General features: G+C 34.5%; 2 protein-coding genes across 2 annotated transcripts; both read right to left on the bottom strand.

Annotated features, from left to right (window-relative positions):
- Positions 1-9668: 9668 nt before the first annotated feature.
- Positions 9669-11096, bottom strand: LOC131058514 (glucan endo-1,3-beta-glucosidase-like). Its single transcript, XM_057992287.2, has 2 exons — positions 10938-11096; positions 9669-10827 (listed from the first exon to the last, which is right to left on the bottom strand). Exons 1-2 carry the CDS (start codon positions 10948-10950, stop codon positions 9854-9856), a joined length of 987 nt encoding a protein of 328 aa, XP_057848270.1. The 5' UTR covers positions 10951-11096; the 3' UTR covers positions 9669-9853.
- A 13247-nt stretch (positions 11097-24343) lies between these two features.
- Positions 24344-25771, bottom strand: LOC131058507 (glucan endo-1,3-beta-glucosidase-like). Its single transcript, XM_059217012.1, has 2 exons — positions 25613-25771; positions 24344-25502 (listed from the first exon to the last, which is right to left on the bottom strand). The coding sequence occupies exons 1-2, from the start codon at positions 25623-25625 to the stop codon at positions 24529-24531; spliced, it is 987 nt and encodes a 328-aa protein (XP_059072995.1). The 5' UTR covers positions 25626-25771; the 3' UTR covers positions 24344-24528.
- Positions 25772-26611: the final 840 nt, after the last annotated feature.

The raw sequence follows: 26611 nt of genomic DNA, 5'->3' as shown, positions 1-26611 counted from the left end.
AAGCATATATCCAAGACACTAATGCATACGTGTGTAGTTTTCTCTTGTAAAGAAAACTTGACTGGTTTTATGGCTTTCCTTTAAAGAGAACATTTGTTTCCTTTAACAAATCGTAGCTATCTAATCATAATTTAATATTTTAAATTCATGTAATGCACCATTCGCTACTTCCATTTCTATGTATCATGACATAACACTAATTTCAAGGGAATAAGTGCCAAAATGTCCATGTATTTATTTTCTTGGGGGTTCCTATTTGTACTGTTTCATAGGGATCGATTATCTCAATTCTTAATTTAGTCATTTCCTACCCCACTTCAGATCCATAATTGTGATTCAAATGATCTTGATCACATATAGAGTAAGCGAAAATGACTCATTTTCTTATTTCCATGTTAATGACGAATCAGTACTCAATATTTCTTACAATTTTAAACTATACAATTGAATTATTTTCTAAGAGATTTGTTTATTTTAATGCTTTTAATCATTGTGCATTATCAATATTTTTAATCCCATGTCCGTTTTATATTCCTTTCCTATAAAATACAAATAATTCTTTAAGATCAAAACTAATATTCATCCATACATGTTGAGAGAGATAAAAATTAAGAATAGTAACGAAACTACATATCAAGTTCGTCTCATTATTCGAAGGATGGATACACTTCACTTATTTAGGAGTGATAACTATTTACAAGAGAGAAAGACGTAGAAATTCACGAATTATTCATTATTGGTGAGTAATACATAATAAAGGAAGGAAGTCCCACCTAATAGAAAGTGAATTTGATGGGGCAGATTACATTTTTATGTGATGGAAGAGAAAAAAAGTTTATTTGAAACTCTTCTTTTAATATCAATTATAGGTGTGTCTTATTTTTATTTTAGATGATTTGAAGATATCTAGATTCCTTGCGTATTAGACCTATGATTTACTAAATATCAACATTATAAGGATTAAACTATTAGAATACTTGCACAAAAAAGATATCTAGGTCATTTTGCATTAAAAGTAAGATTGCTAAAAAACTAGACAACTAGAATTAAGAATTTTTATCCTTGGCTGGTGTAGTGTCCTAAATTGCAACTTGTTTTTGACTGATTTCCTTATTGTGTTTTCTCCTAGCTCTTATCCAAGCATATTTTTGGAATTTGTACTACAAAATTGTCATCATATGATCGTATGGTGATCTGGGTGGACAAGGGTGCTAGGCGCCCTTGTCCTAGTGGTTAAGGTTGTTAGGCACCCTTGTCCATCTCAAAGGGGTGAATTTTTAAATATGTCATTTCTCGGTTCCCATCGGTTGATCCCCAATCCAAATACCTCAATATGATAGTTGGAGGTTGGCCTGATTTATGTAGTACCTTGACAACACTCTTTAGGATCATCCTTTCAATTTATTTTCATAATCAACATCCACAAGATTCCGCATACATCATAAGAATCCATCAAGCAACATTTCATCTCACCATATACTTCAATATATGAGAATTATGGACAAGCAAATTGCAATAGTCTTCATGCAACAAACATTTTCATGATTAATTCCTTTATGTATTGTCATGTCATGTTATTACATCATTACTTGTGAATATATTGAAAGAGCATTGCATCATCACCATTATCAACTAAATCAAGCTTGAGCTTAATAACATTCAGCCTTTTACTTTAAAAGATTTTCTTTTGAATTTATCTATTTCATTCAAAGGTTAATTCCAACCCAGGGTTTGACTTAGGAAATCATCCATAAAAACAACATTTCACACTCTTGTGTTTACGGGTGACACGATTCGCAAACAACAGTTATACATGTGAGAAGAGTAGACCGCAGCACATAGTACTAGATTTTTTCAAAAGTTAAAGCAATATGCATAAAAATGAAAAGATATTTTGATATTCATCAAATTAATAGCAAGTTGTCGGTGAGTTTTGCGCACAAAACTGACATTAAAGACAGTTACACGCCGTGACCAATGCTTTATCCATTAGGTAGCTGAATTCATAAGACATAAAATGAAAATATAACAAAATTTTATCTAATACCATGAGATCGTAAGAGAATATTGCCTTACAATGTTTCTCATATACATATCCCAACCCAAACTACTTATCTGAATCCCTGCATAAGCCCTACCACTCTTCAATTCCACCCAGGCATTAAATTGACCCCTTAGATAAAATAATGAGCCAAAAATACATATACCACAAAAGTGCAATGAATGAGAAAACCCTTGATTCTACTCATTCAAAAACATGATAGATTCACACACTGGAGAAATGGGTTTGAAACATGTTTTTATTTACTTAATCTGTTGCCTCCTATTACAAAACATTTTACATATAACTCCTTCAAGAACCTCCATACAATATGACCCTAGACTCACTCTATTTTCTCTGTAAATGACTTTTACAGCTTGCTCCTTTCACCTAGACTCACTATACATGACTAAGAAACTGGAACAAAATTTTGCACCAAAATTTATGGACCCTGTCTCATGGCCTTGAATTCCCTTTTATAGAAACAAGTGAGAAAACAAGCTTCGGGCTAGAGGAACAGCTGTCACAAGCCTAAAAGAGCGCTTTTGATTCTAATGAGGCTCACCTTATGTGAACGATTTTGTTCTGATTTTGTTGTTCCTTGGCTGCAAAACTTCAGCTTCAGAATCCTTTTTTGGGCACTGAGTCATTATCTTTTGAATTATTCTCATAGACAGTTCCTTGATTTGCCTTACCGAGAATCTCTGACAATATGCATCCTCTCATCTTGTTGACATGACCTTGATCATTCCATTGCCAACTCAGAAAGCATCCTTATTCCTTTATGTCTCTGAAAATCTTAGCTTCTCATTGCGGTGGCAATGGAACTTGCTGAGATGGCTCCCTTGGAACTGTCAGTTTTGCTTGTTAATGCAACTCGACGCAAAAAACAACCTTTTGAATGGGTCTTTTGAAAATCGGTCGGCATCCAGGTGTCTCGACTTGTCTTCCTTTATCCCACGTCGACAAGGTTAGTTCTTTCTTCCTTTATTTTCCCACGGGAGTGATAAGCAAGAAAACTGATTCACCCTTTTGAGATGCGTTCCGACTTTACATTGTAGATCCTATCCAACCTGACGCATCATATGATCACCATCGGTCAATTTGATATTGACCTTCTAATGTGGCAAGTGGGTCCATCGAAAGCCTGACTAAGTATCACCAAATTACCTTCCAACTCAACTCTTTTAGCGGTCCCACTGTCAGACTTATTTGATCTTCTTGGGACACATGGCATCATTTCGCGATGCCATGGTCCTTAACTTCCCTGCATCTTCCTTTGTGGGACTGCGAGGGCCATCAGATATGTACTCCCTTTATGTGTCAGCCACAATGACTACCTAACATTTGCCACTAACCTTCAACCACCTTTCTGCTTTGGTTAAAACATCACCGTCCACTTGATGCACATGCAAATTTATGGAACTTTTAGTATCTCGATAATTAATCATAGAGACTTCGTCCAAAATATTAAGACTGGACTTAAGAAAATTTATCAATGCCCGCTAAAAATATCAAAGGGGCCCAAGCATAGGAAAACAACGCAGACTTAGGAAAAACATTTGAGGCCGACAAAAGAAATAACGCCTAGGAAAGGAAACATGGTGCCTTCAATGATGAAAATGACCCTCACTTTTAAGTCAAAAAGGTAATGAAGAAATATAACAAGCTTTGGGTTTTGAATAAAAGACTTACGCGGATATACATAAACCTCAAACCCTAAACAATGAGGGCAAGAACAGAGAGCATCATTAAATCAAAATGACTAATATTTTGACAGGGACACATAATTTTTGCATACTAATTTTCAGGACTATCAGGTGTATTGATAGAAACGTTGAAAGATTATTTTTACTTGAAAAAAAGTAATTAAGTTCAGTTTAAAAATAAAGATCTTGTTCATATAATTTAGAAAGGATAATCATGTGTTTTTCCATTCGTTATTTTTTGTATAAGTATAGTTTTTATGATGATAATTATTATGACTATGATAAGGTTAATTGAAAATATACCTACTATAGTCAAGTATTACTTCTTGTTAATGGTTGAAATCGTTTAACATATATTATACATCTCTTAAAAAGGGATATATATCTCCCCAATATTTAAATAATCAAGCCTTAATGGACTAAAACAACTCAAAATTATCTATTTTTTGTTGCAATCCAAATATTTTTTTAGTTATCTCTATAGCTATTTTAAGTTTTATTTATCAACCTAATTTTACTCTTAACAATTTTATGTACAGAAAACTTGTTTAACATTCAATTTTTAGTGTTGTTTAATTCAATATATTTATTGATATACCATCTCAAAATAATATTTGGCTATTCACCTTTGCCATCTCAAAGAGAATTTAGATTAATAATCTATTATAATTAAATTTAAATTATTTCTGAGTTAAAAAATTAAAATGATTAGATTATTAAAAAAAATTTAAAATGGAAGGGTTGAAAAAGAGAATCCAAACTCTAAATTTTCTTGGACACTTGTAGATTTATAAAATGTTCTAGTCAACTTTGAACTTCTAACAATATGATTCATCATCATGTAGTCTCTTTATTGTTGAAATATAAACCTTGAAGGAATTTTACAAATGAAATTCTTGTAAAATAATATCCTTTTTCATAAGGCCACCATTACCATGTATAGATTCAAGCATCCAAATATGAAATGTTACTAACATTTATTAAATTTTTAAACATTCATAATTAAATTACAAACAAAAAGATTAATTTAAATCTTCCATATTGAAAATTATACCAAAATTTGCTCATGGACTTAATAATTTTTAGTCATCTATTACAGCTCTATTGTAATTCTATTCTACTCGATATCTACTTATATTCTAATGACATTCTTTTTGTTCAAAATTTGGGATATTTATATCACAATTGTAAAAACTGACTTAATCACAACATTTATTATTATTTTATTGGCAAATGTTAGAATATGAAAGTGCGTAGGTACTTATATTGCATTGTCCTGTCAGTTAGAAAATGGTTATGTGCTAAGATGTTAACCAGTTGCCTTGATTAAAACAACCAAATATTCCTATTTAAAGTCGTTTGAATATGCCTATATAAGTGATCATTGAATAATCATAAAATAATTCCCCTCATATCATATCAGAGCATCCAATAATGGTGTAACATTTATTTTTTAGTATATGCACATATGGCATTGGGATTTGTAGAGATGCCATGATAAAAAGTATTAGAGTCATTATTGGAGAAGTCTGGCATGTAGATATCCACTTGTTGAGCAGGTGAGGCATAATCAATTGTAGAATTAGTTAATGTGAAGTTTTTGTTACTTCACATATATAAATAATCAAGGACGTTACATACTTGATTGATCATGGCATCCATGTATTGTTAGGTGTGTAAAATTGATATTGATATTCTTTTGAGCTATGGCATGAAAATATTATGTATAGGGGATGCATAGACAGACACTCAATGATGAGAGTAAAAGATGGTTGGCGAATAGAGGTTGAGGCACCTAGAAGTAGTTGTCTATGATATAAAATAATATATCTAGTTTAGTGAATTTTTTGTTGGATTGTATGGCCAGCTATGTTTGAACTTAATGAAGGCCCCGGGGGGATTAAGGTGTCACAACCTTTGAGTCCTTGCATTTATTTTTTGAATAATATAAGATGATAATATTGTTATATCCTGAGTTCCTAAGTTTAATAGTTATCCTTATAACTTTGTGGGTCCTGTATGATAGGATAATCCCACATGCATAGTGAGGAGGTCGCGATAGACTGCTACTTGTCAACTAGGCACTTGATGCGACACTTGTAGCTTGTGCCTTCTACTCGGAAGTCCACCATAGTACCAAATGTCACTTGGGCACTCCTTTGCAGAAATACGTTTGTGAAAACATTCTGGAGAAGCACGAGATGGTAATATGTGTCAAGGCACTTTTGAGTTAACCATAGCTTCATCCCTATTCGGTAGCAAGTTGGCAACCACTTCCAAGAGTCAAGTTTGAAAGTTCCTATTGCAAGTTGAGTTGTGCATGGATGCAACTTTTAATTTTGTGTTGTGTCTACATCAAATGGTTTTCCTTGAAAGGTGTAGTTATATTTGACCAGTGTCCCTTGCATGTGGCATATTCATGATTGGGTGTTGTATTTAGAAGTTGCTTCTATGTGCACTCAAAGCTCTACGAACATGTGTTTCTAGAGGAAATGCTGGTGAGAGGAGTTCATTTTATGGCATTTGTGATGCTATATTATCGAGCTAAAATGCCAATCTCCATAGTTTTCAACAACACATGTATTTTAACTATACATGTGTTGTTGAAAACTACAAATGCTCTCTAGTTTTGGGGTGTAGGATCTTTTACCCAAAACGGTTTTGCCCACGTAAATTCAATCTTTTGTTCTTCTATTTCATCCTTTTTTTTATGATTTTATAATGTTGAATCTATTCGTGCATGCTACTAAAACTGATTCATCTGCGAGGAGCTAAAATTCCACTCACTTTCCTCTAAGGTCTTAATAGTGGGAAATTAACTATGCTTGATATTGCTTTATGGCATAGTAGTATGTGATTCTATTAGATACTGGATGTGCATACTAATCTTGGATGTTCATCCGGAGATGCTCGACTTCCCTTAAAGACCTAATGGAGATCATTTCATAGTGGTGAGCCTAGCATAAATATACTAGCCAGGCTACAACATGTTCATATTAAAAGTTCTAGATCAACCTAAACTATAAAAAATGTGAAGAATTTGTCATAAATTCTTTAAAATTTTTGTGGCAAATAAATTGTTTCTACACCTTGACTAGTGATCTGTTACCATTTCAACTTAATCTCTTTCTCTGATAAAGTTTTAGGTCTATGAAAAGTTTGGCAAGAGGGTAACGCCTACGCCCAATAGAGCATCTCTTCATTTCTTTAGAGTTGGCTTCGTTTTAGTGGTTTTTGTTTGCTGGTTTTGTTTCTGGTCTTCGTCTCTCCTTGGTAGTTCCTTTCTATTTTTGATATTTTTTCTTTAGCTAGGTGTGCATCTCTCATGCGCCCTAGGTGGCACTTTTTCTTTGGATATGTAATGGTACGGGCCTCTCCCACTCTTAATTAATCAGACCTTGCGATCCTCGGAAGGGTGTAGCTTTGAGCGAAATTCTTGAGTTCTCTGTCCCAAACTCTTGAATCATATATTTTTGAATTATTCGACAATAATCAGTTTTAAGTCGTGAGAGAGTTCCATCAAGTTGTTTGATGACCATTAGAAGGGTACAACTATTTTTTGCATCCTCATAAACTTAGTAGACAACAATCTAGATTGTACTCAACACCAAATCCCTTACCTGTCTAGAAAAATCAACCTTCACAATACGTGTATTTTCTTCAAAACAATTAGCATAAAAAGAGGAAAGAAAACAAACAAAAAAATCTTTGCATGCAAAATATCATTTTAAGGTGAAAATCTATCTTGAGATGATGAAAATTCTTCCATGCGGCACTGCCACGTGCCTTGAAATGTGAAGGCTCAAAGTACAGGTCTATTAATTCAACCCAGAGAAGAATCATTGATAAAATATTCATCATCAATTGAATCTTCATCCTCAGCATATACTAATTTACCTTCATTTTACCTCGATTTTTCCTTTAATTACATCATTGTTTTGAGTTCTACATAACTGAGTTGTGTGACCATTTTTGTTACAATCAAAATATTTAATTCTCTCTTTGTTAGGACTAGACCTTTTACTGTTTCTTCATGAATATAGTGCATTATCCTATTGAGAATCATATTTTGTTCTCTTTTATTAAGCTAAAAGGGTTGGAATCATATCTCTTAAGGTTTGTGAAGTCATTTGACTAACTACAGGAATAACATTAACTATTGTACTTTGAAGGAAAACTATTTAACAAGATAGCTTTACCATCACCATTATCTGTTGCCTCCTTGACTTCTACTAGTTGCCTAATGAGAGACCTAAAACCACTTATGTTATTTGAAATTGTGATTCCATCTTCCATTCTGAAACTGAATAATTGAAGTTTTAGGAAAAAAAGAGCATTGAGTGATTTTGCCCCAAACGATTTATTTGGATTGTCCCAAATTTTGTTGGTGATTTTTTTAATTCTATATCGTGAAATCTAGAGTTTGAAAGAGAAAGGCCAATGATATCCATGGCTTTATCATCTCTACTATTCCAATCTAATAACTTATTACATCTATTGATGATTTTTCTTTTCTGCTTGCTATCCTTATAAAATTGTATTCATTAGTTGCATTTGAATTTTTATTCTCCACGTATGGAAATTGAATCCAAGACACTTGTTTAATGGAATCTCCATAAAAAAAATGCAAACAAATACAATCCTTGTCATGAAAAAAATTCTTCTTCTTATGAGTATCTCATATAAATCTCTAATGAATCATAATGCTCTTTAGTATCAAATAAATTCAAGTCATGTTACCTTCAAAAAAAGGGTAAAAGAGAAAAGAAAGCAGAGAAGAAAAGAAAAGAAGAAAGAAAGAAGATCATATTTCCTCGAAAGATTCCTGTGATTGGATTAATATCCTTCACCATTGTTCAATTCGACAGTAACATTTACCTTCTATGCAACCAGGTAATCTTTTATTTCATACATTGCACCAGTCATTCTTCAATCATTCACACACATATTAAGATTATGAGATTCCTTCCAAATGTAACCTCTGATAAAATACGCTTCGTCTTCAAGAAATGGCATAGAGATTATCACAAATCTCATAGGTGTATGGCTCGCTATATTTAAATGCATATCCTTGCCAACAGGAACCCTATCACTAGACAATAATATTTCCCCATAATGACTCCATAGTTCTGAACTCGCCAAACTCCTATAGATATAGGAAATGGCTCATTGCTTCATAATTGCGATGATGATAGTTATAAGTTTCATTCTAATCTATTCTTCTAATGCAATTTCAACAAAGTCTTGGCAAGGTTGTAAGGGAAACAAAAACACCTTCAACCTTTATTCTAGGCGTCCTTGCATACACAAATGTTCACCTCTAGATTTCCATACATGGTTGGGAATGGGAAGAACGTAATGCAATTATTACATTTGTCACAAGTGCATGCTCAAAATTCTATTGCCTTTCATGCACAGTGGACTCCATAGATCTTTTACACGATCACATTGTCACCATTGTGAACATAACACTCCTTTATCATTGGTTATTCCATCGTTTGGTTGTGTACTAGGATTTGGTACTAGATTATAAAATAAATGCTTGATTAATTTATTGAATGGTGGTGACTGGTTCTTACACAGGCATAAATATATAGTACAATGGAATTTAAGCAGGGTGTTATGGTAACAATAACATCATCTATAGCACATATTTAAAAATAAAGATGCATGCTATAAAGTAAAAAAATATGTTATCCCAATTGTATTATACTAAATTGCAAATATGAGCATTCACACACTCTATTATAGATTATAGACTTTTTATTATAGGTTTTTATTATTTCCTAAAACATTTAATTATTTAATGCTTTTAATCCATATATCTTATCGAACGTTGTTGTTTTTCATTTCTTTCCATTAAAATACAAACAATTGTTTAAATGAAGCCAGCGATGCATGTTGGGAGAGATAAATACTGAGAAAAGTAAAGTGAGTCTACGTCAAGTTGGACTCATTATTCAAAGGATGGATTATATGAGGGAAAGAGCGATACACTTAACTTATTTAGGAGTGGTAATTTTTTACAACAGAGAAAGGCGTAGAAAGCCGGGCCTTGTGTTTTATTGGTGAGTGATAGGAAAGGACGTCCATACCGTCACACCTAGTAGGGAGTGAAGTTGACGGGGTAAACTGGATTTTTATTGGGATAGAAGAGGCCGAAATGGCGCTCGATCTCTGGTCCGGGCTTCAAATTCTCGTTGAACAAGGAGAAAACGTAGGTGTGGATGGGCTTTCCAGGTCTCCTGGGCGTTCCCTGGTTGGAGGAGACGTGCCTGATGAGGTTGTTATTGTAGACCCTGGCGTTGTCCACGGTGGCCGCCCGGGCCTCATGATCATGATCATCTCCCGCAGAGGGCCACCCACTCTCTGTAACGAGCAGTGGTAGGTCTGGATGTCCCGCTCTCTCACACGCGGCAATGAGAGCGTCCACCATGGCATCGAACAAGTTCCTGTATTCACGACCTTCGTCGTGGACCACCGGGGCAGAGGGCTTGAAGAGCGCATAGTCTAGGGATATGTGGGCCTTGTTGCCGGCATAGCTGAAATAAGGGTACACATTCGCCATGAATGGAGACCCGTTCTCAGCCAACAAGTTCAGCAGGGGGCGGAGTGTGCTCTTGAGATCGTTGCGGAACTCTCCCTGCGAAGGCGGATAAGAATTCCCCAGCACAGATGAGGCGTGGGTGGTGGACACCCTTATATCCTTGTGCAGATTGGCGTTGCGGACTGCGGTCTGAATGTTTCGCATTGCAGGGACGAGATATGAGACATATTTCTCGTTTCCGTAATGCAACACCTCGTTTCCCACTGAAATGTATTTGATGTTGGCCGCCGGGTAGAAGGCGCCAACGTTGTCCTTCACCCACCCGTTGGCTGCCGCCTGGTTGCCTGCTATCTTCTCAAGCTCCTCGTTCCTCACTCCCACTATTACTTCTATGCCTGTGTTTTCCAGGGCTCTCAGAGCTTCGTGATGTGCCTCGAAAATCCTCACTTTTCCGATGTTGTGGCGCTTTAACAACTCTACGACCTCGCGCGGGCTGGGCAGATTCCCTAACATTCCATAACACACTCCAACTGCAGGGCATTCAAATCCAACGGTTCATTAAAAAATCACAATCACAATAAAAACATACGCCACTGCTCTTTCAATAACATTTTTAACAATAATTGCTCTATATACATACCTCTGGCCGCCATGATGTTCTTGAACCGCTTGCCTGCAATTCCAACAAACTGACTTCTTTCAAAAGCTAAATATGAAACCAACAAAGGCTACGATTTTGGCTGTAAAATGCAATACTTGTGATTTAGTAGATGCAATACTCGTTAATGAAAATCACAAGACACGGTTGGGTATTTATAGTTTGCAATTGAATCGGTCATTGCGGGACCCTGTCCTAGAAACCATTTCGAAATAGACTTTGCCACCAAATGATAAGGAAAATGTAAACTCCTCAACCTTAATTTGAATTTGTTTGATGCCCCCTTATCGTAACAACACGACTACATTCAATTTCATTTGTTGGATAACGCTGATGCGTCTCTTTTAGCTTGCTCACGGTTCTACAAGGATAATGTCTATCTATTTTCGCTTAAGATTAAAAATAGATATATATACTTTGAGCGTCGAACATACAGTCCACTTCATTATCCTGCATCGACCACACGAAACTATTTTACCCGTTTGACCTGCAACTCGAATCAAAATTTGAACTTCATCTCACCACAACCTCTACACATATAGATTTTATAGCCAAATTACAGATATAGATGATCTACTTGGACACAGCATCATGTTCTAGTTGCCGCGTACGGTGGAAGACTTGCAGGTAATTTTTATCTCGAGCCGTGTTTGCAACGTTGATATTGATAGATTAGTTTGAATGCTGCGAGAGAGCAACGACTATTTATTGCCAACACTTCTTCTAGACTTCTTAACGCAATGATAGATTTTGATGCAAACACCTGGGACTGCCACTTGGCATTAACGCATTATTCCAAGTGGTTGAGGACATTTGGGAGGTTGCTTCTGAAAAAGAAAATAAAGGTAAACAAATAAGCAATAATTAGATTAGTTTTAGAATTTTCAAGTTGAGAAATAGATGAATGTATTTTTTAAATGATAAGCTTACACTAGCGCGATGGTACAAAATTATAAATTATCATTTTATTATCTACAATCAAATTTTAGTATTAGACGTTTGGGGATGGAATTCTTAATAGCAGGAAATTTGCATACTCGTGTCATTTCTCACTTAGTTTTTGGTCTTTCTTTAAGAAAATGCTTTGATACATTGACTAGACACAATTAGCATATCTTTGTAGAAAAGTTCGACCTCTTCTCCTATCCCACCTACCTATTCGTTACATATATTTCCTTACCCTATTCACATGTTTAGGCATTTCGATACAGCTTCCATGTTTATTACACCAATGCATTCTACAAACCCATAGATATCATGAAAGTGGAGAAGTGTTACACATCATATAGACAACCAAAAGAGTATAGTTTTGCATTGCATAGGGTTTATGTTCAAATTTGCAAACGTAAACTTGACTTAGAGCCATTAAATTTACCTCAAGCTGTGTACAATTCTTATGTAAGGTCGCAAGTATTGTAGAGACGGAGATGCACTAGTTCCGAAACATACATCAATTAGATCTTACTGTACTTTGCAAAGGAAACCATTCTTTAGCCATAGAGCTAAGAGTTATCTACTTGAAACTACTTTTGTTAAAAGCACGTGTTTCAACTATCAAAATTTATCATACCCAACTATCATCTCTTAATCTAGTCTAATTTTTGTTTATGTGAATAAATTCTATTAGATTGGCCTAGATTATAGATGAGGCATGTTTGTTTCCTTTAAAAATTTTGTGAACTACAGGATCATGACTTCTTTCTACAGTTTTTCATAACAATGGGATTTACAAATCTACAATTTTTAAAATTTACATTGTATTTCATAATCTAAAATGTCTTTCCCACTTTTTTGTTTCATTTAACATGTGGGTAACAAATACCATAAATCTACGTCATTTTTTAGTTTGTCTTTTGAAGTGCTAAATTTAGCCATTTTTAACTAAAAAGTTTTTATTTAGAGCAAGTTGAAATGGTAAAAAAATTTCCTACCCTAGTTTATGATCAATGATAAGATAGAAAGATATAGTTCTAACAATTTCTTATGGGAATTAACACATGCATGAACTTGCACTGACATGTAAATCACATTAAAAGAAATTTAACTAGCATTAAACATAGTGGATATACTATTAGTTTAAAAAAATCCTTTTCGGAAAACCTAGCCTTTAATTGGAATGGGTCATTAAAACATTCTAAGGTGCATGATATTATCTCACTTGTTGTATAGCTTGCTAGAGTAAAAGCTAAATAACATGAAACTATGAACTATCTACTAGGATTCATGATGCCTATACGCTCACTTAACCACCTAAACTTCTCAACACTCAATATGGTTTATTGATTCATTTGTAAATTATCAAAAGTGACAATATTTTTAAGCATCACCTTCATATCCTCTACCATGTCACGGAGAAAATTATAGTATGTACATTAACGTGCTTCATGAACGTTCCAATGAGATATAGTAAGGATTAGTTCTTTCTTGGGATGTTGACCAATGCGAAAAGTATACACACATACTTCACCATGTGTCAACGATATCTGTGGGTGCATAAGTCATAGATAAAGGGAATATATAAATATGCATCAAAAGAGAAGGGTTGAGTAAAAGGAGATGTATTTTTTAAACAATCCATGTATAAGCAATTCTTTATATTCTATGGTTAAGATTTTCATGAAATTGAAATCCTCTCCATTTTAATTCTCAACTATTTAGGGACTCAATCGTAAGGTATCAAACTTTTAATTCTTTCCTTTGTCGTGACATCAAATACTCCAATTTAGAATGAAATCTCAAATTTTAATTTTTATAGTACTCGCTCTTTTGTCAAACAAATTTTTCACTTGTTGCCTTTTTGTATTAATAAAATGAGCTCCCCTTCAAATTATATTTATTTCAAACATTTGATTTTACCTATAAGCAGAAACATCATCCGATTCCATAGATGATTCTTGTACACGTATATTTTTTAACAATAATTTGTTAATAGGTAATATCACATCCATCCCATATACTAGCTCATATCATCATTTTCTTATTTATTTATTGGGTGTAACTTGGTCAGCCCAAAGTACTGCCTCAATTTGGAGTCAAAAGTGTTTTCGTTCTTTCCAAATATTCTTTTGATAATATTCATTAAACACTCAATTTTGATATGGGGGAGAGTGATAAAAGTCTATTTTATATTCAAGATAGAGATTAGTGAAATCCAAAGACTTGAAGCACATAACATTTTTTGTTATAACCTCATAAGGGACTTCAAACCTGGTGATAATGTGATCTCGAAAAAGCTTCAATTAAAAGTTTGCATAATGTGTACCTTAATTGCTAAGCCAATTTTCGTAATCAAATATTTTTGTACTTAAATATATTTATATGATTTAGAAAAAATGATAGCCTACATAAGTATCTTGCTATTCTACTCTTTGTCCTTTTCATTTTTAGATAATATCATTTACCTGCCTTATTTCCTCAAACTCTAGAAAGTTATTCATATTTCAAATTCGACAAGTATTAATTGTACTGCGAGTGATCTTTCTCATGCTTAAAGGTGTAAGTCATTACACACATAGTTTTCTTGAATTAGCAAACTCATTTTCGTGTACACTTCCTAGTCTACTTTCACTCTTCTTTCCAAAGTCCTTTTTGTTCTTTCTTTCCTTCCCTTATATTTTTCCCTTTATCTTTCTAAACTATATGAGGAAAGATAGGAAATAGATCATATGACTTATGTTAGTTTTTAACTTAGCCTAATTCACATATCCTTCTATAGCAGCCCTTCCATTTGAAGCATATATCCAAGACACTAATGCATACGTGTGTAGTTTTCTCTTGTAAAGAAAACTTGACTGGTTTTATGGCTTTCCTTTAAAGAGAACATTTGTTTCCTTTAACAAATCGTAGCTATCTAATCATAATTTAATATTTTAAATTCATGTAACGCACCATTCGCTACTTCCATTTCTATGTATCATGACATAACACTAATTTCAAGGGAATAAGTGCCAAAATGTCCATGTATTTATTTTCTTGGTGGTTCCTATTTGTACTGTTTCATAGGGATCGATTATCTCAATTCTTAATTTAGTCATTTCCTACCCCACTTCAGATCCATAATTGTGATTCAAATGATCTTGATCACATATAGAGTAAGCGAAAATGACTCATTTTCTTATTTCCATGTTAATGACGAATCAGTACTCAATATTTCTTACAATTTTAAACTATACAATTTAATTATTTTCTAAGAGATTTGTTTATTTTAATGCTTTTAATCATTGTGCATTATCAATATTTTTAATCCCATGTCCGTTTTATATTCCTTTCCTATAAAATACAAATAATTCTTTAAGATCAAAACTAATATTCATCCATACATGTTGAGAGAGATAAAAATTAAGAATAGTAACGAAACTACATATCAAGTTCGTCTCATTATTCGAAGGATGGATACACTTCACTTATTTAGGAGTGATAATTATTTACAAGAGAGAAAGACGTAGAAATTCACGAATTATTCATTATTGGTGAGTAATACATAATAAAGGAAGGAAGTCCCACCTAATAGAAAGTGAATTTGATGGGGCAGATTACATTTTTATGTGATGGAAGAGAAAAAAAGTTTATTTGAAACTCTTCTTTTAATATCAATTATAGGTGTGTCTTATTTTTATTTTAGATGATTTGAAGATATCTAGATTCCTTGCGTATTAGACCTATGATTTACTAAATATCAACATTATAAGGATTAAACTATTAGAATACTTGCACAAAAAAGATATCTAGGTCATTTTGCATTAAAAGTAAGATTGCTAAAAAACTAGACAACTAGAATTAAGAATTTTTATCCTTGGCTGGTGTAGTGTCCTAAATTGCAACTTGTTTTTGACTGATTTCCTTATTGTGTTTTCTCCTAGCTCTTATCCAAGCATATTTTTGGAATTTGTACTACAAAATTGTCATCATATGATCGTATGGTGATCTGGGTGGACAAGGGTGCTAGGCGCCCTTGTCCTAGTGGTTAAGGTTGTTAGGCACCCTTGTCCATCTCAAAGGGGTGAATTTTTAAATATGTCATTTCTCGGTTCCCATCGGTTGATCCCCAATCCAAATACCTCAATATGATAGTTGGAGGTTGGCCTGATTTATGTAGTACCTTGACAACACTCTTTAGGATCATCCTTTCAATTTATTTTCATAATCAACATCCACAAGATTCCGCATACATCATAAGAATCCATCAAGCAACATTTCATCTCACCATATACTTCAATATATGAGAATTATGGACAAGCAAATTGCAATAGTCTTCATGCAACAAACATTTTCATGATTAATTCCTTTATGTATTGTCATGTCATGTTATTACATCATTACTTGTGAATATATTGAAAGAGCATTGCATCATCACCATTATCAACTAAATCAAGCTTGAGCTTAATAACATTCAGCCTTTTACTTTAAAAGATTTTCTTTTGAATTTATCTATTTCATTCAAAGGTTAATTCCAACCCAGGGTTTGACTTAGGAAATCATCCATAAAAACAACATTTCACACTCTTGTGTTTACGGGTGACACGATTCGCAAACAACAGTTATACATGTGAGAAGAGTAGACCGCAGCACATAGTACTAGATTTTTTCAAAAGTTAAAGCAATATGCATAAAAATGAAAAGATATTTGGATATTCATCAAATTAATAGCAAGTTGTCGGTGAGTTTTGAGCACAAATCTGACATTAAAGACAGTTACACGCCGTGACCAATGCTTTATCTATTAGGTAGCTGAATTCATAAGACATAAAATGAAAATATAACAAAATTTTATCTAATACCATGAGATCTTAAGAGAATATTGCCTTACAATGTTTCTCATATACATATCCCAACCCAAACTACTTATCTGAATCCCTGCATAAGCCCTACCACTCTTCAATTCCACCCAGGCATTAAATTGACCCCTTAGATAAAATAATGAGCCAAAAATACATATACCACAAAAGTGCAATGAATGAGAAAACCCTTGATTCTACTCATTCAAAAACATGATAGATTCACACACTGGAGAAATGGGTTTGAAACATGTTTTTATTTACTTAATCTGTTGCCTCCTATTACAAAACATTTTACATATAACTCCTTCAAGAACCTCCATACAATATGACCCTAGACTCACTCTATTTTCTCTGTAAATGACTTTTACAGCTTGCTCCTTTCACCTAGACTCACTATACATGACTAAGAAACTGGAACAAAATTTTGCACCAAAATTTATGGACCCTGTCTCATGGCCTTGAATTCCCTTTTATAGAAACAAGTGAGAAAACAAGCTTCGGGCTAGAGGAACACCTGTCACAAGCCTAAAAGAGCGCTTTTGATTCTAATGAGGCTCACCTTACGTGAACGATTTTGTTCTGATTTTGTTGTTCCTTGGCTGCAAAACTTCAGCTTCAGAATCCTTTTTTGGGCACTGAGTCATTATCTTTTGAATTATTCTCATAGACAGTTCCTTGATTTGCCTTACCGAGAATCTCTGACAATATGCATCCTCTCATCTTGTTGACATGACCTTGATCATTCCATTGCCAACTCAGAAAGCATCCTTATTCCTTTATGTCTCTGAAAATCTTAGCTTCTCATTGCGGTGGCAATGGAACTTGCTGAGATGGCTCCCTTGGAACTGTCAGTTTTGCTTGTTAATGCAACTCGACGCAAAAAACAACCTTTTGAATGGGTCTTTTGAAAATCGGTCGGCATCCAGGTGTCTCGACTTGTCTTCCTTTATCCCACGTCGACAAGGTTAGTTCTTTCTTCCTTTATTTTCCCACGGGAGTGATAAGCAAGAAAACTGATTCACCCTTTTGAGATGCGTTCCGACTTTACATTGTAGATCCTATCCAACCTGACGCATCATATGATCACCATCGGTCAATTTGATATTGACCTTCTAATGTGGCAAGTGGGTCCATCGAAAGCCTGACTAAGTATCACCAAATTACCTTCCAACTCAACTCTTTTAGCGGTCCCACTGTCAGACTTATTTGATCTTCTTGGGACACATGGCATCATTTCGCGATGCCATGGTCCTTAACTTCCCTGCATCTTCCTTTGCGGGACTGCGAGGGCCATCAGATATGTACTCTCTTTATGTGTCGGCCACAATGACTACCTAACATTTGCCACTAACCTTCAACCACCTTTCTGCTTTGGTTAAAACATCACCGTCCACTTGATGCACATGCAAATTTATGGAACTTTTAGTATCTCGATAATTAATCATAGAGACTTCGTCCAAAATATTAAGACTGGACTTAAGAAAATTTATCAATGCCCGCTAAAAATATCAAAGGGGCCCAAGCATAGGAAAACAACGCAGACTTAGGAAAAACATTTGAGGCCGACAAAAGAAATAACGCCTAGGAAAGGAAACATGGTGCCTTCAATGATGAAAATGACCCTCACTTTTAAGTCAAAAAGGTAATGAAGAAATATAACAAGCTTTGGGTTTTGAATAAAAGACTTACGCGGATATACATAAACCTCAAACCCTAAAAAATGAGGGCAAGAACAGAGAGCATCATTAAATCAAAATGACTAATATTTTGATAGGGACACATAATTTTTGCATACTAATTTTCAGGACTATCAGGTGTATTGATAGAAACGTTGAAAGATTATTTTTACTTGAAAAAAAGTAATTAAGTTCAGTTTAAAAATAAAGATCTTGTTCATATAATTTAGAAAGGATAATCATGTGTTTTTCCATTCGTTATTTTTTGTATAAGTATAGTTTTTATGATGATAATTATTATGACTATGATAAGGTTAATTGAAAATATACCTACTATAGTCAAGTATTACTTCTTGTTAATGGTTGAAATCGTTTAACATATATTATACATCTCTTAAAAAGGGATATATATCTCCCCAATATTTAAATAATCAAGCCTTAATGGACTAAAACAACTCAAAATTATATATTTTTTGTTGCAATCCAAATATTTTTTTAGTTATCTCTATAGCTATTTTAAGTTTTATTTATCAACCTAATTTTACTCTTAACAATTTTATGTACAGAAACATTCAATTTTTAGTGTTGTTTAATTCAATATATTTATTGATATACCATCTCAAAATAATATTTGGCTATTCACCTTTGCCATCTCAAAGAGAATTTAGATTAATAATCTATTATAATTAAATTTAAATTATTTCTGAGTTAAAAAATTAAAATGATTAGATTATTAAAAAAAATTTAAAATGGAAGGGTTGAAAAAGAGAATCCAAACTCTAAATTTTCTTGGACACTTGTAGATTTATAAAATGTTCTAGTCAACTTTGAACTTCTAACAATATGATTCATCATCATGTAGTCTCTTTATTGTTGAAATATAAACCTTGAAGGAATTTTACAAATGAAATTCTTGTAAAATAATATCCTTTTTCATAAGGCCACCATTACCATGTATAGATTCAAGCATCCAAATATGAAATGTTACTAACATTTATTAAATTTTTAAACATTCATAATTAAATTACAAACAAAAAGATTAATTTAAATCTTCCATATTGAAAATTATACCAAAATTTGCTCATGGACTTAATAATTTTTAGTCATCTATTACAGCTCTATTGTAATTCTATTCTACTCGATATCTACTTATATTCTAATGACATTCTTTTTGTTCAAAATTTGGGATATTTATATCACAATTGTAAAAACTGACTTAATCACAACATTTATTATTATTTTATTGGCAAATGTTAGAATATGAAAGTGCGTAGGTACTTATATTGCATTGTCCTGTCAGTTAGAAAATGGTTATGTGCTAAGATGTTAACCAGTTGCCTTGATTAAAACAACCAAATATTCCTATTTAAAGTCGTTTGAATATGCCTATATAAGTGATCATTGAATAATCATAAAATAATTCCCCTCATATCATATCAGAGCATCCAATAATGGTGTAACATTTATTTTTTAGTATATGCACATATGGCACTGGGATTTGTAGAGATGCCATGATAAAAAGTATTAGAGTCATTATTGGAGAAGTCTGGCATGTAGATATCCACTTGTTGAGCAGGTGAGGCATAATCAATTGTAGAATTAGTTAATGTGAAGTTTTTGTTACTTCACATATATAAATAATCAAGGACGTTACATACTTGATTGATCATGCCATCCATGTATTGTTAGGTGTGTAAAATTGATATTGATATTCTTTTGAGCTATGGCATGAAAATATTATGTATAGGGGATGCATAGACAGACACTCAATGATGAGAGTAAAAGATGGTTGGCGAATAGAGGTTGAGGCACCTAGAAGTAGTTGTCTATGATATAAAATAATATATCTAGTTTAGTGAATTTTTTGTTGGATTGTATGGCCAGCTATGTTTGAACTTAATGAAGGCCCCGGGGGGATTAAGGTGTCACAACCTTTGAGTCCTTGCATTTATTTTTTGAATAATATAAGATGATAATATTGTTATATCCTGAGTTCCTAAGTTTAATAGTTATCCTTATAACTTTGTGGGTCCTGTATGATAGGATAATCCCACATGCATAGTGAGGAGGTCGCGATAGACTGCTACTTGTCAACTAGGCACTTGATGCGACACTTGTAGCTTGTGCCTTCTACTCGGAAGTCCACCATAGTACCAAATGTCACTTGGGCACTCCTTTGCAGAAATACGTTTGTGAAAACATTCTGGAGAAGCACGAGATGGTAATATGTGTCAAGGCACTTTTGAGTTAACCATAGCTTCATCCCTATTCGGTAGCAAGTTGGCAACCACTTCCAAGAGTCAAGTTTGAAAGTTCCTATTGCAAGTTGAGTTGTGCATGGATGCAACTTTTAATTTTGTGTTGTGTCTACATCAAATGGTTTTCCTTGAAAGGTGTAGTTATATTTGACCAGTGTCCCTTGCATGTGGCATATTCATGATTGGGTGTTGTATTTAGAAGTTGCTTCTATGTGCACTCAAAGCTCTACGAACATGTGTTTCTAGAGGAAATGCTGGTGAGAGGAGTTCATTTTATGGCATTTGTGATGCTATATTATCGAGCTAAAATGCCAATCTCCATAGTTTTCAACAACACATGTATTTTAACTATACATGTGTTGTTGAAAACTACAAATGCTCTCTAGTTTTGGGGTGTAGGATCTTTTACCCAAAACGGTTTTGCCCACGTAAATTCAATCTTTTGTTCTTCTATTTCATCCTTTTTTTTATGATTTTATAATGTTGAATCTATTCGTGCATGCTACTAAAACTGATTCATCTGCGAGGAGCTAAAATTCCACTCACTTTCCTCTAAGGTCTTAATAGTGGGAAATTAACTATGCTTGATATTGCTTTATGGCATAGTAGTATGTGATTCTATTAGATACTGGATGTGCATACTAATCTTGGATGTTCATCCGGAGATGCTCGACTTCCCTTAAAGACCTAATGGAGATCATTTCATAGTGGTGAGCCTAGCATAAATATACTAGCCAGGCTACAACATGTTCATATTAAAAGTTCTAGATCAACCTAAACTATAAAAAATGTGAAGAATTTGTCATAAATTCTTTAAAATTTTTGTGGCAAATAAATTGTTTCTACACCTTGACTAGTGATCTGTTACCATTTCAACTTAATCTCTTTCTCTGATAAAGTTTTAGGTCTATGAAAAGTTTGGCAAGAGGGTAACGCCTACGCCCAATAGAGCATCTCTTCATTTCTTTAGAGTTGGCTTCGTTTTAGTGGTTTTTGTTTGCTGGTTTTGTTTCTGGTCTTCGTCTCTCCTTGGTAGTTCCTTTCTATTTTTGATATTTTTTCTTTAGCTAGGTGTGCATCTCTCATGCGCCCTAGGTGGCACATTTTCTTTGGATATGTAATGGTACGGGCCTCTCCCACTCTTAATTAATCAGACCTTGCGATCCTCGGAAGGGTGTAGCTTTGAGCGAAATTCTTGAGTTCTCTGTCCCAAACTCTTGAATCATATATTTTTGAATTATTCGACAATAATCAGTTTTAAGTCGTGAGAGAGTTCCATCAAGTTGTTTGATGACCATTAGAAGGGTACAACTATTTTTTGCATCCTCATAAACTTAGTAGACAACAATCTAGATTGTACTCAACACCAAATCCCTTACCTGTCTAGAAAAATCAACCTTCACAATACGTGTATTTTCTTCAAAACAATTAGCATAAAAAGAGGAAAGAAAACAAACAAAAAAATCTTTGCATGCAAAATAGCATTTTAAGGTGAAAATCTATCTTGAGATGATGAAAATTCTTCCATGCGGCACTGCCACGTGCCTTGAAATGTGAAGGCTCAAAGTACAGGTCTATTAATTCAACCCAGAGAAGAATCATTGATAAAATATTCATCATCAATTGAATCTTCATCCTCAGCATATACTAATTTACCTTCATTTTACCTCGATTTTTCCTTTAATTACATCATTGTTTTGAGTTCTACATAACTGAGTTGTGTGACCATTTTTGTTACAATCAAAATATTTAATTCTCTCTTTGTTAGGACTAGACCTTTTACTGTTTCTTCATGAATATAGTGCATTATCCTATTGAGAATCATATTTTGTTCTCTTTTATTAAGCTAAAAGGGTTGGAATCATATCTCTTAAGGTTTGTGAAGTCATTTGACTAACTACAGGAATAACATTAACTATTGTACTTTGAAGGAAAACTATTTAACAAGATAGCTTTACCATCACCATTATCTGTTGCCTCCTTGACTTCTACTAGTTGCCTAATGAGAGACCTAAAACCACTTATGTTATTTGAAATTGTGATTCCATCTTCCATTCTGAAACTGAATAATTGAAGTTTTAGGAAAAAAAGAGCATTGAGTGATTTTGCCCCAAACGATTTATTTGGATTGTCCCAAATTTTGTTGGTGATTTTTTTAATTCTATATCGTGAAATCTAGAGTTTGAAAGAGAAAGGCCAATGATATCCATGGCTTTATCATCTCTACTATTCCAATCTAATAACTTATTACATCTATTGATGATTTTTCTTTTCTGCTTGCTATCCTTATAAAATTGTATTCATTAGTTGCATTTGAATTTTTATTCTCCACGTATGGAAATTGAATCCAAGACACTTGTTTAATGGAATCTCCATAAAAAAAATGCAAACAAATACAATCCTTGTCATGAAAAAAATTCTTCTTCTTATGAGTATCTCATATAAATCTCTAATGAATCATAATGCTCTTTAGTATCAAATAAATTCAAGTCATGTTACCTTCAAAAAAAGGGTAAAAGAGAAAAGAAAGCAGAGAAGAAAAGAAAAGAAGAAAGAAAGAAGATCATATTTCCTCGAAAGATTCCTGTGATTGGATTAATATCCTTCACCATTGTTCAATTCGACAGTAACATTTACCTTCTATGCAACCAGGTAATCTTTTATTTCATACATTGCACCAGTCATTCTTCAATCATTCACACACATATTAAGATTATGAGATTCCTTCCAAATGTAACCTCTGATAAAATACGCTTCGTCTTCAAGAAATGGCATAGAGATTATCACAAATCTCATAGGTGTATGGCTCGCTATATTTAAATGCATATCCTTGCCAACAGGAACCCTATCACTAGACAATAATATTTCCCCATAATGACTCCATAGTTCTGAACTCGCCAAACTCCTATAGATATAGGAAATGGCTCATTGCTTCATAATTGCGATGATGATAGTTATAAGTTTCATTCTAATCTATTCTTCTAATGCAATTTCAACAAAGTCTTGGCAAGGTTGTAAGGGAAACAAAAACACCTTCAACCTTTATTCTAGGCGTCCTTGCATACACAAATGTTCACCTCTAGATTTCCATACATGGTTGGGAATGGGAAGAACGTAATGCAATTATTACATTTGTCACAAGTGCATGCTCAAAATTCTATTGCCTTTCATGCACAGTGGACTCCATAGATCTTTTACACGATCACATTGTCACCATTGTGAACATAACACTCCTTTATCATTGGTTATTCCATCGTTTGGTTGTGTACTAGGATTTGGTACTAGATTATAAAATAAATGCTTGATTAATTTATTGAATGGTGGTGACTGGTTCTTACACAGGCATAAATATATAGTACAATGGAATTTAAGCAGGGTGTTATGGTAACAATAACATCATCTATAGCACATATTTAAAAATAAAGATGCATGCTATAAAGTAAAAAAATATGTTATCCCAATTGTATTATACTAAATTGCAAATATGAGCATTCACACACTCTATTATAGATTATAGACTTTTTATTATAGGTTTTTATTATTTCCTAAAACATTTAATTATTTAATGCTTTTAATCCATATATCTTATCGAACGTTGTTGTTTTTCATTTCTTTCCATTAAAATACAAACAATTGTTTAAATGAAGCCAGCGATGCATGTTGGGAGAGATAAATACTGAGAAAAGTAAAGTGAGTCTACGTCAAGTTGGACTCATTATTCAAAGGATGGATTATATGAGGGAAAGAGCGATACACTTAACTTATTTAGGAGTGGTAATTTTTTACAACAGAGAAAGGCGTAGAAAGCCGGGCCTTGTGTTTTATTGGTGAGTGATAGGAAAGGACGTCCATACCGTCACACCTAGTAGGGAGTGAAGTTGACGGGGTAAACTGGATTTTTATTGGGATAGAAGAGGCCGAAATGGCGCTCGATCTCTGGTCCGGGCTTCAAATTCTCGTTGAACAAGGAGAAAACGTAGGTGTGGATGGGCTTTCCAGGTCTCCTGGGCGTTCCCTGGTTGGAGGAGACGTGCCTGATGAGGTTGTTATTGTAGACCCTGGCGTTGTCCACGGTGGCCGCCCGGGCCTCATGATCATGATCATCTCCCGCAGAGGGCCACCCACTCTCTGTAACGAGCAGTGGTAGGTCTGGATGTCCCGCTCTCTCACACGCGGCAATGAGAGCGTCCACCATGGCATCGAACAAGTTCCTGTATTCACGACCTTCGTCGTGGACCACCGGGGCAGAGGGCTTGAAGAGCGCATAGTCTAGGGATATGTGGGCCTTGTTGCCGGCATAGCTGAAATAAGGGTACACATTCGCCATGAATGGAGACCCGTTCTCAGCCAACAAGTTCAGCAGGGGGCGGAGTGTGCTCTTGAGATCGTTGCGGAACTCTCCCTGCGAAGGCGGATAAGAATTCCCCAGCACAGATGAGGCGTGGGTGGTGGACACCCTTATATCCTTGTGCAGATTGGCGTTGCGGACTGCGGTCTGAATGTTTCGCATTGCAGGGACGAGATATGAGACATATTTCTCGTTTCCGTAATGCAACACCTCGTTTCCCACTGAAATGTATTTGATGTTGGCCGCCGGGTAGAAGGCGCCAACGTTGTCCTTCACCCACCCGTTGGCTGCCGCCTGGTTGCCTGCTATCTTCTCAAGCTCCTCGTTCCTCACTCCCACTATTACTTCTATGCCTGTGTTTTCCAGGGCTCTCAGAGCTTCGTGATGTGCCTCGAAAATCCTCACTTTTCCGATGTTGTGGCGCTTTAACAACTCTACGACCTCGCGCGGGCTGGGCAGATTCCCTAACATTCCATAACACACTCCAACTGCAGGGCATTCAAATCCAACGGTTCATTAAAAAATCACAATCACAATAAAAACATACGCCACTGCTCTTTCAATAACATTTTTAACAATAATTGCTCTATATACATACCTCTGGCCGCCATGATGTTCTTGAACCGCTTGCCTGCAATTCCAACAAACTGACTTCTTTCAAAAGCTAAATATGAAACCAACAAAGGCTACGATTTTGGCTGTAAAATGCAATACTTGTGATTTAGTAGATGCAATACTCGTTAATGAAAATCACAAGACACGGTTGGGTATTTATAGTTTGCAATTGAATCGGTCATTGCGGGACCCTGTCCTAGAAACCATTTCGAAATAGACTTTGCCACCAAATGATAAGGAAAATGTAAACTCCTCAACCTTAATTTGAATTTGTTTGATGCCCCCTTATCGTAACAACACGACTACATTCAATTTCATTTGTTGGATAACGCTGATGCGTCTCTTTTAGCTTGCTCACGGTTCTACAAGGATAATGTCTATCTATTTTCGCTTAAGATTAAAAATAGATATATATACTTTGAGCGTCGAACATACAGTCCACTTCATTATCCTGCATCGACCACACGAAACTATTTTACCCGTTTGACCTGCAACTCGAATCAAAATTTGAACTTCATCTCACCACAACCTCTACACATATAGATTTTATAGCCAAATTACAGATATAGATGATCTACTTGGACACAGCATCATGTTCTAGTTGCCGCGTACGGTGGAAGACTTGCAGGTAATTTTTATCTCGAGCCGTGTTTGCAACGTTGATATTGATAGATTAGTTTGAATGCTGCGAGAGAGCAACGACTATTTATTGCCAACACTTCTTCTAGACTTCTTAACGCAATGATAGATTTTGATGCAAACACCTGGGACTGCCACTTGGCATTAACGCATTATTCCAAGTGGTTGAGGACATTTGGGAGGTTGCTTCTGAAAAAGAAAATAAAGGTAAACAAATAAGCAATAATTAGATTAGTTTTAGAATTTTCAAGTTGAGAAATAGATGAATGTATTTTTTAAATGATAAGCTTACACTAGCGCGATGGTACAAAATTATAAATTATCATTTTATTATCTACAATCA

Source organism: Cryptomeria japonica, chromosome 3, assembly GCF_030272615.1.
Source record: "Cryptomeria japonica chromosome 3, Sugi_1.0, whole genome shotgun sequence".
Lineage (NCBI taxonomy): Eukaryota > Viridiplantae > Streptophyta > Pinopsida > Cupressales > Cupressaceae > Cryptomeria > Cryptomeria japonica.
This window is presented reverse-complemented; position numbering and strand designations above follow the sequence as displayed.